Here is a 12,068-nt window from a genome sequence, read left to right on the forward strand (position 1 = left end):
TTTTTTTTTGCAATAAATGTTTTTTTGGGGGATGATAAAAGCAGTTTGGGGCCAATAAATTATTTCTGGGGGGTGATAAAGACATTGACAGCGCAGCAAAGGCAGGTCCGGGGCAAGGGAGGGGTTTTAGAGACAACAAATGTGGGTTTGGAGGCAGCTACGGCGAATTTGGGCAGTAAGGGAGCCCTGGGGGGCGGTGGAGGTGCTGCGGGAACAGCAGAGCAGGACCGGGGGCAGCAGGGCAGGACCGGGGGCAGCAGGGCAGGACCGGGGGCAGCAGGGCAGGACCGGGGGCAGCAGGGCAGGACCGGGGGCAGCAGGGCAGGACCGGGGGCAGCAGAGAAGGTCCGGGGGCAGCAGGGCAGGACCGGGGGCAGCAGAGAAGGTCCGGGGGCAGCAGGGCAGGACCGGGGGCAGCAGAGCAGGACTGGGGGCAGGACTGGGGGCAGCGGAGCAGGACCGGGGGCAGCGGAGCAGGACCGGGGGCAGGACCGGGGGCAGCGGAGCAGGACTGGGGGCAGCGGAGCCGCTCCGGGGGGCAGGACCGGGGGCAGCAGGGCAGGACCGGGGGCAGCGCAGCCGCTCCGGGGGTCCATAGGCGAGTTCGGTCCTGCCGCTCCCGGCGCGGGGCATTATGGGTCGAGGCAGAGTCTTTCCCCTCCCCGCCGTTTTACGGGACCGCCCGCCCGCCACTCACAATTCGGGGCGGGCTCAACAGCCCTTCCTGCCCTCTGATTGGCTATAGCGCGACATTGCGCGGCGCAGATTGGTGGCTTTAGTCCCAGGTGTTCGCTTTTCCCCGCCCCCCGCGGCCGCTGACTGGCCAGCCCTGTTCCCGCGCTGGCTGGCGGGGCCCAGAGCGCCGCGCTCTGATTGGAGCCGGCGCAGGAAGGGGCGGGGCCAGCGCAGCCGTGCGCGGGAGCGCGGCGAGGCCGAGGCCGGGCGGCGCCGGGGGGGGCTGGCGGCAGGGCTCGGGGGGTGCCCGGGGGCCGCACTGGCATCGCCGGGCAGTGCGGGGCGCCTGAGGCCGGCCCGGGAGGCAGCGGAGCCGCAGGGGCCCGGGGTAACACGGTGCAGCGGCTCCGTGCCCCAGGGCGCGGCCTGTGCCGGTGGGACCGAGCCTGAGGCCTGAAGCCGTCCCCGTGGGTGGGCCAGGCCCCCGCAGCGGCTGCGCGAACGGGAACGGGTGGCGGAGAGGGCCCCAGTGCGGGGGAGCCAGGCCTGGGCCCCCCTGCCCTATTGCCTCCGAGGGGCCCGGCCGAGCAGCGCCCGGTAAAGCCTCTCCCTCCCGGTAAAGCCTCTCCCTGCCCAGGCCCGGGGGAAGATGTCGGCGGAGCGAGGCCCTTGGGGCGGCCTCAGCCCCCTGCAGAGAGCTGCCCTGCTCCTGGGCGCCCCGGCCGCGGCCCTCGCCTGCTACATCCTCTACCGCCGCTACCGGGAGAGCCGAGGTGGGTGTGGCGGCTCCCGGGGGCCTTCGCACCTCTCCCACGTGTGGGCTTGGGCGTTCAGACTCCAGACCCTCTCCCCTGCTCCCTGCTCCCTCCTCTCCCTTCCCCTTCCCCCTCCCCTCCCCCTCCTCTCCCCCTCCTCTCCCCCTCCCCCCTCCCCCTCCTCCCCCTCCCCTCCTCCCACCCCGTTTCCCCAAGGCACCTTTTGGAGCAGCTTTTCCCAGGCTCTTTTGCCTTTCCCTTGGCTCTCTTGGGACCCTCCTGGGGCTGTCCCTGCCCCCGCACCGGTGCTGCCCGTGGGGGCCCTGCCGGTGCCACTGCCCCTTTGCCCCCAGAGGAGCGCCTGACCCTGGTGGGGGCTGCGGAGATGGAAATGGAGGTGAGGGTGCCCCAAGCTGTCACCAAGTCCATCATCGGGCGCCGAGGAGTCACCATCAAGAAAGTGAGAGGGGGGAGGTGGGGGCAGGCCGAGCCCCCCGGGACCCCCTCAGTACAAACCAGTCCCTGCGTGCCCCCAGCTGAGGCAGGAGAGTGGAGCTCACATCGAGGTGTCGAGGCAGGAGGAGGGGGCGGACACAGTGCTGCTGCTCTCGGGCTCCCCGGAGCAGGTGGCCAGCGCCAAGGCCTCGATCCACCGCATCGCGGCGGAGAGCGTCCCGGTGTGCGAGCAGCTCTGCGTGCCGCGGCGCGCCGTGGGCAGGATCATCGGTACCGGCGCCCCCGGCCCCGCACGCCTCCCGGACCCCCCGGCCCCCGCACGCCTCCCGGACCCCCCGGCCCCCGCACGCCTCCCGGTGCCCCCCCGGCCCCGCACGCCTCCCGGTGCCCCCCCGGCCCCGCACGCCTCCCGGACCCCCCGGCCCCCGCACGCCTCCCGGTGCCCCCCCGGCCCCGCACGCCTCCCGGTGCCCCCCCCGGCCCCGCACGCCTCCCGGTGCCCCCCGGCCCCTTGCAGCCCTCTCCCCCGGTCCATGCACCCCTCTTAGTCCCCCCCTGGCCCTTGCACCCCTCCCAGCCCTCTCCCCCGGCCCTTGCACCCCCCCAGCCCCTCCCCAGCCCTTCCATCACCCCTTTCCCGCCTCCACCCACAGCCCTGTCACCCCTTCCCACTCCCCCCCGCTCCCTAGGCTCTGCTCAGTGGTGCCAAGAGGCACCAAGTGGAGCCCAGGAGGTGCCAGCTGAGCAGGAGGAGGAAGTTGTTGTGAGGGTGCTGAGGCCTGGAGCAGGCTGCCCAGAGAGGCTGCGGAGCCTCCTTGTGTGCAGAGCTGCCAACCCCCCCCCGGGCACTGTGCCCCTGGGCAAGCTGCTGTGGGTGCCCTGCTGGAGCAAGGGGGGGTGCAGGAGATGCCCTCCAGAGGTCCCTGCCCACCACCTCAGGGCTTTGGGTCGTTCCTTTGCACATGCTCTGAGCACCACCCCCTGGGGGCTCTCTCTCCTGTGCCCCTCCCCAGGCCGTGGTGGTGAGACCGTGAGGGGCATCTGCCGCAGCTCTGGTGCCAGGGTGTTGTGCAAGCCCGAGGCTGGCATCGCTCCCTTGTGCCACATCCAGCTCTCGGGCACCTGCGGGGAGGTGGCAGCTGCTAAGGTGAGGGGGAGGCCGAGGGGGTGAGGGGCAGGTTGGCCCCGGAGCCCAACCCTCTTCTGCTTCTCCCCAACTCCTCCTGCCAAGAAACTGATCCTGGAGAAGCTACTGGAGGACGAAGCCTTCCACAAGCAGCTGGCACAGTCTGCTGCCAGCCGGTGCCAACGCAAGCAGCCCCTGGGCAGTCGCAGGGAGCCGGAGCCGCTCTGGGACTGGGCGCCAGAGGGCAGGGAAGAGGAAGAGGAGGGCAGCTGGGCCTGGGGCAAAGAGCTGCTGGACCAAGCTGCTTTGGAGGAGGCAGAGGTTGGCAGCAAGGAGTTGGAGGAGCTGCTAGTGGCATCTGATGTGCCAGTGCCAAAATTTGAGGGTGAGAGAAGCATTGGGATGCCAGGGGGAAAGCATGAGGGAGGGCATGTGGTGGGTGGGGGTATTGTGGGCACCTGTGTGGCAGGAGCCACTCAGGCAGTACTGGGTGACCCCTGGGTTTGGTCACTCTCTCACCACTGCTGGTGTTGGTGCCAAGGCCCTGTGAGTGGCATCTGGGGGGGTCATCACCTACTCCTGCCTCTTCTGGCACCCTTCAGGTGCCCAAGGCTGTCACCCACCTCTCCCTGGGTACTCTTCCCTGCAGTGCCCAGCCCAGATTTCAGCTTCCAGGCCGATGAGCACCTGGAGGTCTATGTCTCTGCCACGGAGAACCCAAACCACTTCTGGGTGCAGCTGATTGGGCAGCGCAGCCTGGAGCTGGACAAGCTCTTAACAGAGATGGCACAGCACTACCAGGGCAGCGCTGGGCACACGGTGAGCCCACCACGGCCCTGCCACAGCTGCCCCTCACCAGGCTCTGGGGAGTCACCAGGCTGGCAACTTCCCTCCACTTCCACCTCCCCCTCCACCCCCACAGGCAGAGCTCTTGGATGTCCAAGCTGGGGACATTGTGGCTGCCCCATTCCAGGATGGTTACAACTGGTACCGTGCCCGCGTGCTGGGCACGCTGGAGAATGGCAACTTGGACCTCTACTATGTGGACTTTGGGGACAATGGAGAGGTTCCTCGAGAGGCACTGCGAGCCCTCAGGTGAGCACAGGCTGGCATCCCTGGCAGGGGACACTGAGCACAAGGTTTGACCCCCCTGTTGGCTGGCATCCCTGGCAGGGCATACTAGGCACAAGGTTTGACCTCACAGTTTCATGTCCCCACAGGGTGGCATCCTCAGCCTGGGCACAAGGGGACACAGTTTCATGCTCCCACAGGGTGGCACTGGCAGGGAGGGGCAGAGGGGCAGGGTTTTAATGTCCCCAGGGATGCCACTGGAGGTAGCAGAGGGTGATCCCTAAGGACCTGGGTCTGCCACCCATTGCCACCTTACTGCCATCTCACTGCCACTTTCTCCTGTGCCAGGAGTGACTTCCTGAGTTTGCCCTTCCAGGCCATCGAGTGCAGCCTGGCTGGGGTTGCACCCATTGGTGAGTGCCACCCATGCCCCCCTCTTCCCCCTTCTCCCCTGGGCCCCCTCCTCCCTCTTGCCCTTGCCGCCCTTTTCCCTCCCTCCAAGCTCCCCTTCCCTCCTACCCCTTTTCCCCTGCTCTGTGCCCCCTCCCCCATGCCCACTCTGCTCACCAGCTCTGTTCCCTCTGCCCCAGGGGCTGAGTGGGAGGAGGTTGCCCTGGACACCTTTGAGCAGCTCACTCACTGTGCCCGCTGGAAGCCACTGGTGGCCAAAATCTCCAGTTATGCCCACTCCGGCCTGGGCATCCACCTCTATGATGCCCAGGATGGGCAGGTGAGTGCTCACCACCCCCGTGCCCACAGCTCACCTCCTTCCCTGCTTCTCCTGCCCCATCTCCTCTCCACACAGAACCTGGACATCGGCGCCGAGCTGGTGCGGCTGGGCCACGCTGTGCCCGTGCCCTGTGCCCAGGAGGACAGAGGGGCACTGGGGGATAGCCCAGGGGTGGAGGCCACAGCAGAGACACTGGTGAGATGCTGGCCTGGCATAGGGATGAGTTGGTGGCATCCTTGGGGGATGGGTCAACCTGAGGTCCTCCCTTAACCCTCTCCTGCGTGCAGACAGCGCCACAGGCAGTGTCCAATGCAGAGGAGCTCCTGGTGCCAGCACCATGATGCAGAGGAGCTCCAGGTGATGCCACCATAGCACAGAGGAGCTCCTGGTGCCATCACTGTGCTGCCACCGTGGTGCAGAGGAGCTCCTGGTGCCATCATGGTGATGCAGAGGAGCTCCAGGTGCTGCCACCATGATGCCAAGACCCTTCTGGTGATGCCACCATGATGAAAGAACAGCTCCTGGCACCACCGCTGGCAAGTTGGATTGTCCACGTGGAGCCTCCCTGGGCCGGCAAGGAGCTGCTGCAGGCGCCGGGGCAGCTTCTGGCCGTTGCTGGCTGCGCCTCTGCTGCCCGGCAGCTCCGGTACTCCCGGTTCTGATCCCGGTTCTGCTCTTTTCACCGCAGCCCGAGTTGGCAGAGGGGCAGGAAGCGGTTTTGTGCCCCTGTTCAATAAAAGAAGGTTTCGCAGCGCCCTGCTCGCTGTCGCTCGGTGGGGCAGGGAGCACCGGGGCCGGGGAGCACCGGGGGCAGGCGCGTCCCGGGCAGCCTGCGGCGGGGTCCTTGCGCCCCGGCGGCACCGAGTGCGCAGGCGCCGCGGGTCCTCGGCAGGCTGTGGGTGCCTGGCGGCGGCCCAGGCCCGCTCCCGGTGCGCTCCCGGTGCCATGTGGGCCCCGCGGGCCGCGGGGGGCTGTGGCCTGCTGCTGCGGGCGGCGAGCCGCGCCCTGAGCCTCAGCCACAGCCGGGTGAGGGCCGGCGGGAGGGGGCCGAGGGCTGCCGGGGCCGGCTGGGGCCTGGAGGGGCTCGGGGGAGGGAGGCCGCGGGGGGCCCTGCTGGGGCACAGAGGCTCTGCGGAGGGGGCTGGGGGCGCAGGGGGGCACCTGGAGGGGTGCAGTGGGGGCAGGGGGTTGCTGAGTGCGGTATGGGGGCAGAATGCAGGGGGGCTGCGTGGGGGCTTGGGGGCGCCTGGGGCTCGGGGGGCAGCACAGGGAGCAGTTAGGGGTCTGGGGGTGTAGTGGAGCCCATTTGCGGGTCTGGGGGTGGTGGAGTGGAGAGTATGGGCATGGAGAGGGCTTAATAGTATACGGAGGGGGGTATTGGGGGTCTGGGGGTGCTGGGTTGTCGCTGCTTGGCTTTCCCCAGGGGTTGGAGTGGTCGCGGCGAAGTCTGTGGGAGCAGAGGATGTTTGCTCCGCTCCGTCCCCTGCTTGTCCGAGCCCCTGTCCCATGCCCTCCTTGCCCGACCCCCTCTCCCATGCCCGCCTTGCCCGACCCCCTGTCCCATGCCCACCTTGCCCGACCCCCTGTCCCATGCCCTCCTTACCCGACCCTCCTGTCCCATGCCCTCCTTGCCCGACCCCCCTGTCCCATGCCCTCCTTACCCGACCCTCCTGTCCCATGCCCTCCTTACCCGACCCTCCTGTCCCATGCCCTCCTTACCCGACCCTCCTGTCCCATGCCCTCCTTACCCGACCCTCCTGTCCCATGCCCGCCTTGCCCGACCCTCCTGTCCCATGCCCACCTTGCCCGACCCCCTGTCCCATGCCCGCCTTGCCCGACCCTCCTGTCCCATGCCCACCTTGCCCGACCCCCTCTCCCATGCCCGCCTTGCCCGACCCCCTGTCCCATGCCCTCCTTGCCCGACCCCCTGTCCCATGCCCTCCTTGCCCGCTCCCGGCAGGGCACGGTGGTGGTGGAGCGCTGGTGGCAGGTGCCCCTCAGCAAGGAGGGCAGGGCCCCGCGGCTGCACCCCCGGCGGCACCGCGTTTACCGCCTGCTGGAGGACACCAAGCACCAGCCCCGCGGCGAGCTGGAGCTCATCCTCACCCGGGCGGTGGACAGTAGGTGCCTGGGTGCCACCCTTCAGCTCCTCCCCAGGCACTGCCTGCTCTGCTTCATGCCCCTGTTTGCCCTGCTGCGGGGGGGGGGGCAAAGGCTGGATCTCATTTCCCATCCTTGCCAGCCATGGGTGGTTCAGGGTCCCAGAGCCCTAAAATTGATCCTTTTAGGCTCTTTTTGGCTTTGAGTCTCAATCAGGTGGGACCTCAGGTACCAGCTGCCAGCTTTAACCCACTCCCTACCTCCTTTTGCCCTTATGGGTGGGGGCAGAGGCTGGATCCCCCCTGCCCAGATCCCATTTCCCACCATCTGCTGCTAGCTGGGTGGGGATTTGGGGTCCCAGAGCCCTGAAATTGATCGTGTTGGGGAGTTTTTTGCTGTTGACCCCCCTCAGGTGGGACTTCAAGCACTGCTCAGTGAGGTGAATTCAGTTCCTGTCCCATTTTGCCTTGATGGGTGGGGGGCAGATGCTGGCTCCCCCCTCCCCAGATCCCATTTCCCACCATCTGCTGCCAGCTCTGTGGTGATTTGGGATCCCAGGTCCTGAAATTGCTCATTTTGGGGGAGGGGTGGGAGTTAGTTTGGCTTTCGGCCACTCTCTGGTGACACCTCAGAGGTGCTATGGAGGGGGGTGGGGGGTCACAGAGTGGGTGCTGCCCCAGCTGAGCCCACCCCCCCCCATCTCCTCTGGCAGATCTGGGCAAGAGGGGGGATGTGGTGAGTGTGAAGAAGCACCTGGGGAGGAACAAGCTCCTGCCCCAGGGCTTGGCTGTCTATGCCTCTCCCGAGAACAAGAAGCTGTTTGAGGAGGAGAAGAAGGTGAGTCCCACCCGGGGTGGGCATCCTCTTCCTCTTCATCCCAGCCTCAGCTGTGCTCCCCAGGCTGGAGAAGAGGGTTTGGAAAAGGTTGAGAGTTGTTTTCGGGTGCTGGAATTGTGGCTGGAGGAGGCCTTGAAGGTCCTCAAGTCCAAGCTTCATCCAGCTCCACCCAGCAATGGCTCTCAGCAGATGAAGGCCTCCAGGGTGTGGGATCCAGCCCCTTCCTGACCTGACCTGGAGACCTTCCCAGGCTGGAGAAGAGGGTCTGGAAAGGGTTGGGAGCTCCTTGGGATCCTGGACTTGTCATTGGAAGAGGTCTTGAAGTCCAACTCTCAGCAGCTCGAGAGTGGGGATCCAGTCCCCTCCTGACCTCTGCCTCCTCTCCCCACAGCTGCACCAGGACAGGAAGCTTGAGATGGTGCAGACCCAGAGCGGGGAGAAGGTGAGAGGAGGGCACCAGGGAGGTCCTCTGAGAAGCTCCTCCCTGCCCTGCCACCTTCCATCACCTTCCTCATCATCACCTTCCTTGTCACCTTCCTCCCATCACCTCCCCCTTCACCTTCTTGTCACTTTCCTTCATCCTCCTCCCTTCATCTTCCAACTTCCTTCTCATCACCTTCTTGTCACTTTCCTTCCTTCACCTTCCCTCTCCTCACTTTTCTTCCCACTGCCTTTCTCCCATCATCCTCCCTGGCACTTTCCTGCCTTCATCTTCCTCCCCTCACCTTCCTCCCACCATCTCCTTCCTCCTTGCCACCTTCCTGCTACCACCTTCCTCTTTTCACCTTTCTCCTTTCATCTTCCTCATCATCTCCTTTCCTTGTCACTTTCCTCCCTTCACCTTCCTTCTCACCTTCCTCCCTTCATCATCCAACACCTTCCTCCCATCACCTTCCTCCTCATCACCTTGTCACTTCTCTCACCTCCCACCACCCCCTTCTTTGTCACCTTCCCCCCTTCATCTTCAGTCACCTCCCTCCCTCCCTCCACCTTCCTCCTCCCATTGTCCTCCTCCCTCCCCCAGACGCTGCGCTTCCTGCGGGGCTGCCGGCTGGAGGTGGGGATGAAGAACAACGTCCAGTGGGAGCTGACCCCCGAGATCGTGGCCAGGCACTTCTTCAGGAACGTGAGTGGGGGCTCCTGGGGACCCCATGGCCCCCAGGCTGGCTCTGAGAAACCCTCAACGAGCTGGGGGCTCCTGCTGGGACCTTCAGAGGTTTGGGGCGTGAGATGGATGAGAGGTGACAAGGAAGGGGTGGTGGTGACACTGCTGCCACGCGGGCGGGGGGGAGTGGGAGGGCTCTGAGGGGGCTGTGGGGGGGTCCTGACTCCTGCTCCTGCCCCTGGCAGCTGCGAGTTTTTGTCCCTCCCCACGCGCTGAAGCTGCCGGAGGAGCCAATCACGCGCTGGGGAGAGTACTGGTGCGAGGTGACGGTGAGTGGGGGCCGGCGACCTGCCCTGTGCCCTGCCCTGTGCCCTGCCCTGTGCCCTGCCCTGTGCCCTGCCCTGTGCCCTGCCCTGTGCCCTGCCCTGTGCCCTGCCCTGTGCCCTGCCCTGTGCCCTGCCCTGTGCCCTGCTCTGTCCTGTGCCCTACCCTGTGCCCTGCTCTGTGCCCTGCCCTGTGCCCTGCTCTGTCCCTCCCTTGTCCTCTGCCCTGTGCCCTGCTCTCTCCTGTCCCCTGTCCCCTGCCCTGTGCCCTGCTCTGTCCCTCCCTTGTCCTCTGCCCTGTGCCCTGCTCTGTCCTGTCTCCTGTCCCCTGCCCTGTGCCCTGCTCTGTCCCGTCCCCTGCCTTGTGCCCTGCTCTGTCCCTCCCTTGTCCCCTGCCTTGTGCCCTGCTCTGTCCCTCCCTTGTCCCCTGCCCTGTGCCCTGCTCTGTCCCTCCCTTGTCCCCTGCTCTGTCTCATCCCATGTCCCCCTTCCGTCCTTGCTTTCTTCCTGCTGAGCTCTCACTTCCCCCCAGCTTCCTTCTCTCTTCCTTCCCACCTCCCTCCCACTTCCTGCCTGTTTCATTTCCTCTTCCTTCCCTCTTAATCCCCTCCTGTTGCCCCCTTCTCTCCTCCCACTTCTCACTTCCCTCTCACTTCCTACCTGCTTCCCTTCCTCTTCCTCCTCTCTTCTTTGCCTCTCACTTCCTTCTCACTTCCTTTCTGCTTCCTTCCCACCTCCATCTTGCTTCTCACTCACTTCCCTCTTGCTCCTCTCTTCTTTCCCACTTCCCCACCTCAAACCCCACCAGGGATGGATCCTCCTGGGCTACAGGATGGGGGATGGGTGCCATGGGGCAGGGAGTGCCATGGGGGGTGGGTGACTCTGGGATCCAGTGACGCTGGGAGGGGGTGACATGGAGATGGGTGGCAGGGGAAGGGAGTCACACAGTGACACTGGGGATGGGTGGCACTGGGAGGGAGTCACACAGTGACATGGGGATGGGTGGCACTGGGGATGGGTGACAGGGGATGGGAGTCACTCAGTGACACTGGGGATGGGTGGCACTGGGGACGGGTGACAGGGGATGGGAGTCACTCAGTGACACTGGGGTTGGGTGGCACTGGGATGGAGTGACACTGGGGACGAGTGGCACCAGGGATGGGTGACAGGGGATGGGAGTCACTCAGTGACACTGGGGTTGGGTGGCACTGGGGACGGGTGGCATGGGATGGGAGTCACACAGTGACATGGGGATGGGTGGCACTGGGAGGGAGTGACACTGGGGACGAGTGGCACTGGGGATGGGTGACAGGGGATGGATGACATGGGGAGGGGGCAAGGTGGGAAATGGGTGACCCTGGGGCTGGGTGCCACAGGGAGTGGGTGACGCTGGGGAGGGGTGACAGGGTGAGGGAGTGCCAAAGGGAGGTGGTGGCACAGCGAGGGGCTGTGCCCTGGCAGCCCCCGCGGGTGCCCCGCAGGTGAACGGGCTGGACCGGGTGCGGGTGCCCATGGCAGTGGTGAAGTACCTGCGGCCCAAGACCAAGCGCTACAAGCATTGGCTGGCACAGCAGCAGGCACAGCTGGCAGCAAGCAGGGAGAGGCTGCTGTGACCCCCCCTGCCTACCCTGGCACCCCCTTCCCAGATCCCAGTTTAACACCAGTAAGCACTGGGACCCCCGCCCCGTGGATGGACTTAAGGGAGTTCCCTGGTGCCAGTCCTCTGTGGCACCAAATAAAGGTGGTTTGGGGCACCAAGGGGGTCTAGTGCCAACCTGGCAGGGCGGCTCCAGCTTCTCCTTGGCATCTTTTTGTGCCCCGCACCCCAGGACACACAGCATTTTGGGGGGGGTCACCATCTGTATTAGAGCATCACACCCCCCCCAAAAGTCTGTTCCCAGTTCCCCCTGGATCCACAGGGGTGAGGACGGGGGCAGGCCCCCCCACAGGTGACCCCATCCCTGTGGTGACCCCCCCCAGCTCCCCAGCAGGCGACTCCAGGACACTGGAGGAGGAGTCACACGACACGGGGGGTGGGGGAACAGTGGGGTGGTTGTGGGTGGACACAGGTTGGGGACATACTGGGTTGGGGGGGCACAGACTGGGGACACAGTGGGGGTGGGGGAGAGCACAGGAGTGGGTGGGGGGAACACATTGGGGTGGGGGGGGACAGGTTGGGGATACCTGTGGAGCGGTTTGGGGGGGCAGGTGTGGGACACCTTGGGTTAGGGAGGCACAATGGAGCGGCTGGGGAGGGGGACACACTGAGTTGGGGATACAAGACACGGGTTGGGGGGGCACAGTGAGTGGGGGGACACACTGGGGGGGCCACAGTGGGGCTTGGGGGGCAGAGGGAATGGGGAAGAGTGGACCCAACTTGGGCGGGAAGGGGACCCTGGGTGGGGGGCAGAGGAGTCAAGGACGTATTGGAATGGGGAGGGCACAGTGGCGCTGGACACAGGCTTGGGGACAATGACACTGCGGGGCGGGGGGGGGGCAGCAGTTTGGGGTCTTAAAAAGCCATTTCTGGATGGGTTCCTGCTACGGAAATTGGCTCTTGGAGGGGTGGGGGTCGAGCAGGGCTGGGAGTGCCCAGACGAGGGTAGGAAGGGGACACTGCCACCCGGGGGGGTCACCTCGCCTCAGACACACCCTGCACACCCCCCCCGAGCTGCTCTGATCCCTCCCAGCGCTGTGAAGCCTCACCCAAAGCCACAGTAACCATTGGGGGGGGGGCAGGGTGTCCCCAGATCCGCCCTGTCCGAGCCCCCACGGGGGCGTGGGGGGTGTACCCTCCGGGGGGGGGACGACTGTGTGTGTCTGTGTCCCCCTCGTGGGGGGGCTATGTCCCCCTATTGGGGAGCTCTATGTCCCCAGGGGGGGTGGTCTG

At 66.0% G+C, this 12,068-nt stretch overlaps 2 protein-coding genes across 3 annotated transcripts; both read left to right on the plus strand.

The window, feature by feature from the left end:
- Positions 1–947: 947 nt before the first annotated feature.
- TDRKH (tudor and KH domain containing) lies at positions 948–5,568 on the plus strand. Of its 2 annotated transcripts, XR_010309022.1 has the most exons (12): positions 948–1,448; positions 1,784–1,890; positions 1,967–2,156; positions 2,900–3,033; positions 3,118–3,397; positions 3,662–3,831; positions 3,935–4,107; positions 4,432–4,496; positions 4,674–4,813; positions 4,889–5,008; positions 5,101–5,212; positions 5,275–5,568. XR_010309022.1 is itself a non-coding variant. In XM_064176042.1 (11 exons), the coding sequence occupies exons 1-11, from the start codon at positions 1,325–1,327 to the stop codon at positions 5,152–5,154; spliced, it is 1,557 nt and encodes a 518-aa protein (XP_064032112.1). In that variant the 5' UTR covers positions 948–1,324; the 3' UTR covers positions 5,155–5,568. The 2 variants fall into 2 exon arrangements, 1 of the variants encoding a protein (XP_064032112.1); XM_064176042.1 differs by having other exon boundaries at positions 5,101–5,568.
- A 102-nt stretch (positions 5,569–5,670) lies between these two features.
- On the plus strand, positions 5,671–10,959 carry MRPL9 (mitochondrial ribosomal protein L9). Its single transcript, XM_064176048.1, has 7 exons — positions 5,671–5,839; positions 6,774–6,933; positions 7,626–7,750; positions 8,142–8,192; positions 8,775–8,876; positions 9,101–9,184; positions 10,660–10,959. The coding sequence occupies exons 1-7, from the start codon at positions 5,759–5,761 to the stop codon at positions 10,789–10,791; spliced, it is 735 nt and encodes a 244-aa protein (XP_064032118.1). The 5' UTR covers positions 5,671–5,758; the 3' UTR covers positions 10,792–10,959.
- The last annotated feature ends 1,109 nt before the right edge of the window (positions 10,960–12,068 follow it).

This window comes from Pogoniulus pusillus, chromosome 43 (assembly GCF_015220805.1).
Source record: "Pogoniulus pusillus isolate bPogPus1 chromosome 43, bPogPus1.pri, whole genome shotgun sequence".
Classification (NCBI taxonomy): domain Eukaryota; kingdom Metazoa; phylum Chordata; class Aves; order Piciformes; family Lybiidae; genus Pogoniulus; species Pogoniulus pusillus.

What these genes read in the sequence shown, in the direction of transcription:
- TDRKH (XM_064176042.1), top strand. Translation starts at nt 1,325, where the DNA reads ATGTCGGCGGAGCGAGGCCCTTGGGGCGGCCTCAGCCCCCTGCAGAGA. An exon ending in GAGGCACTGCGAGCCCTCAG is followed by an intron (nt 4,108 to 4,431) that starts GTGAGCACAGGC and finishes CTCCTGTGCCAG; the next exon opens with GAGTGACTTCCTGAGTTTGC. An exon ending in AGGCCACAGCAGAGACACTG is followed by an intron (nt 5,009 to 5,100) that starts GTGAGATGCTGG and finishes TCCTGCGTGCAG; the next exon opens with ACAGCGCCACAGGCAGTGTC.
- MRPL9 (XM_064176048.1), top strand. Translation starts at nt 5,759, where the DNA reads ATGTGGGCCCCGCGGGCCGCGGGGGGCTGTGGCCTGCTGCTGCGGGCG. An exon ending in CCTCACCCGGGCGGTGGACA is followed by an intron (nt 6,934 to 7,625) that starts GTAGGTGCCTGG and finishes CTCCTCTGGCAG; the next exon opens with ATCTGGGCAAGAGGGGGGAT. An exon ending in TGTTTGAGGAGGAGAAGAAG is followed by an intron (nt 7,751 to 8,141) that starts GTGAGTCCCACC and finishes CTCTCCCCACAG; the next exon opens with CTGCACCAGGACAGGAAGCT.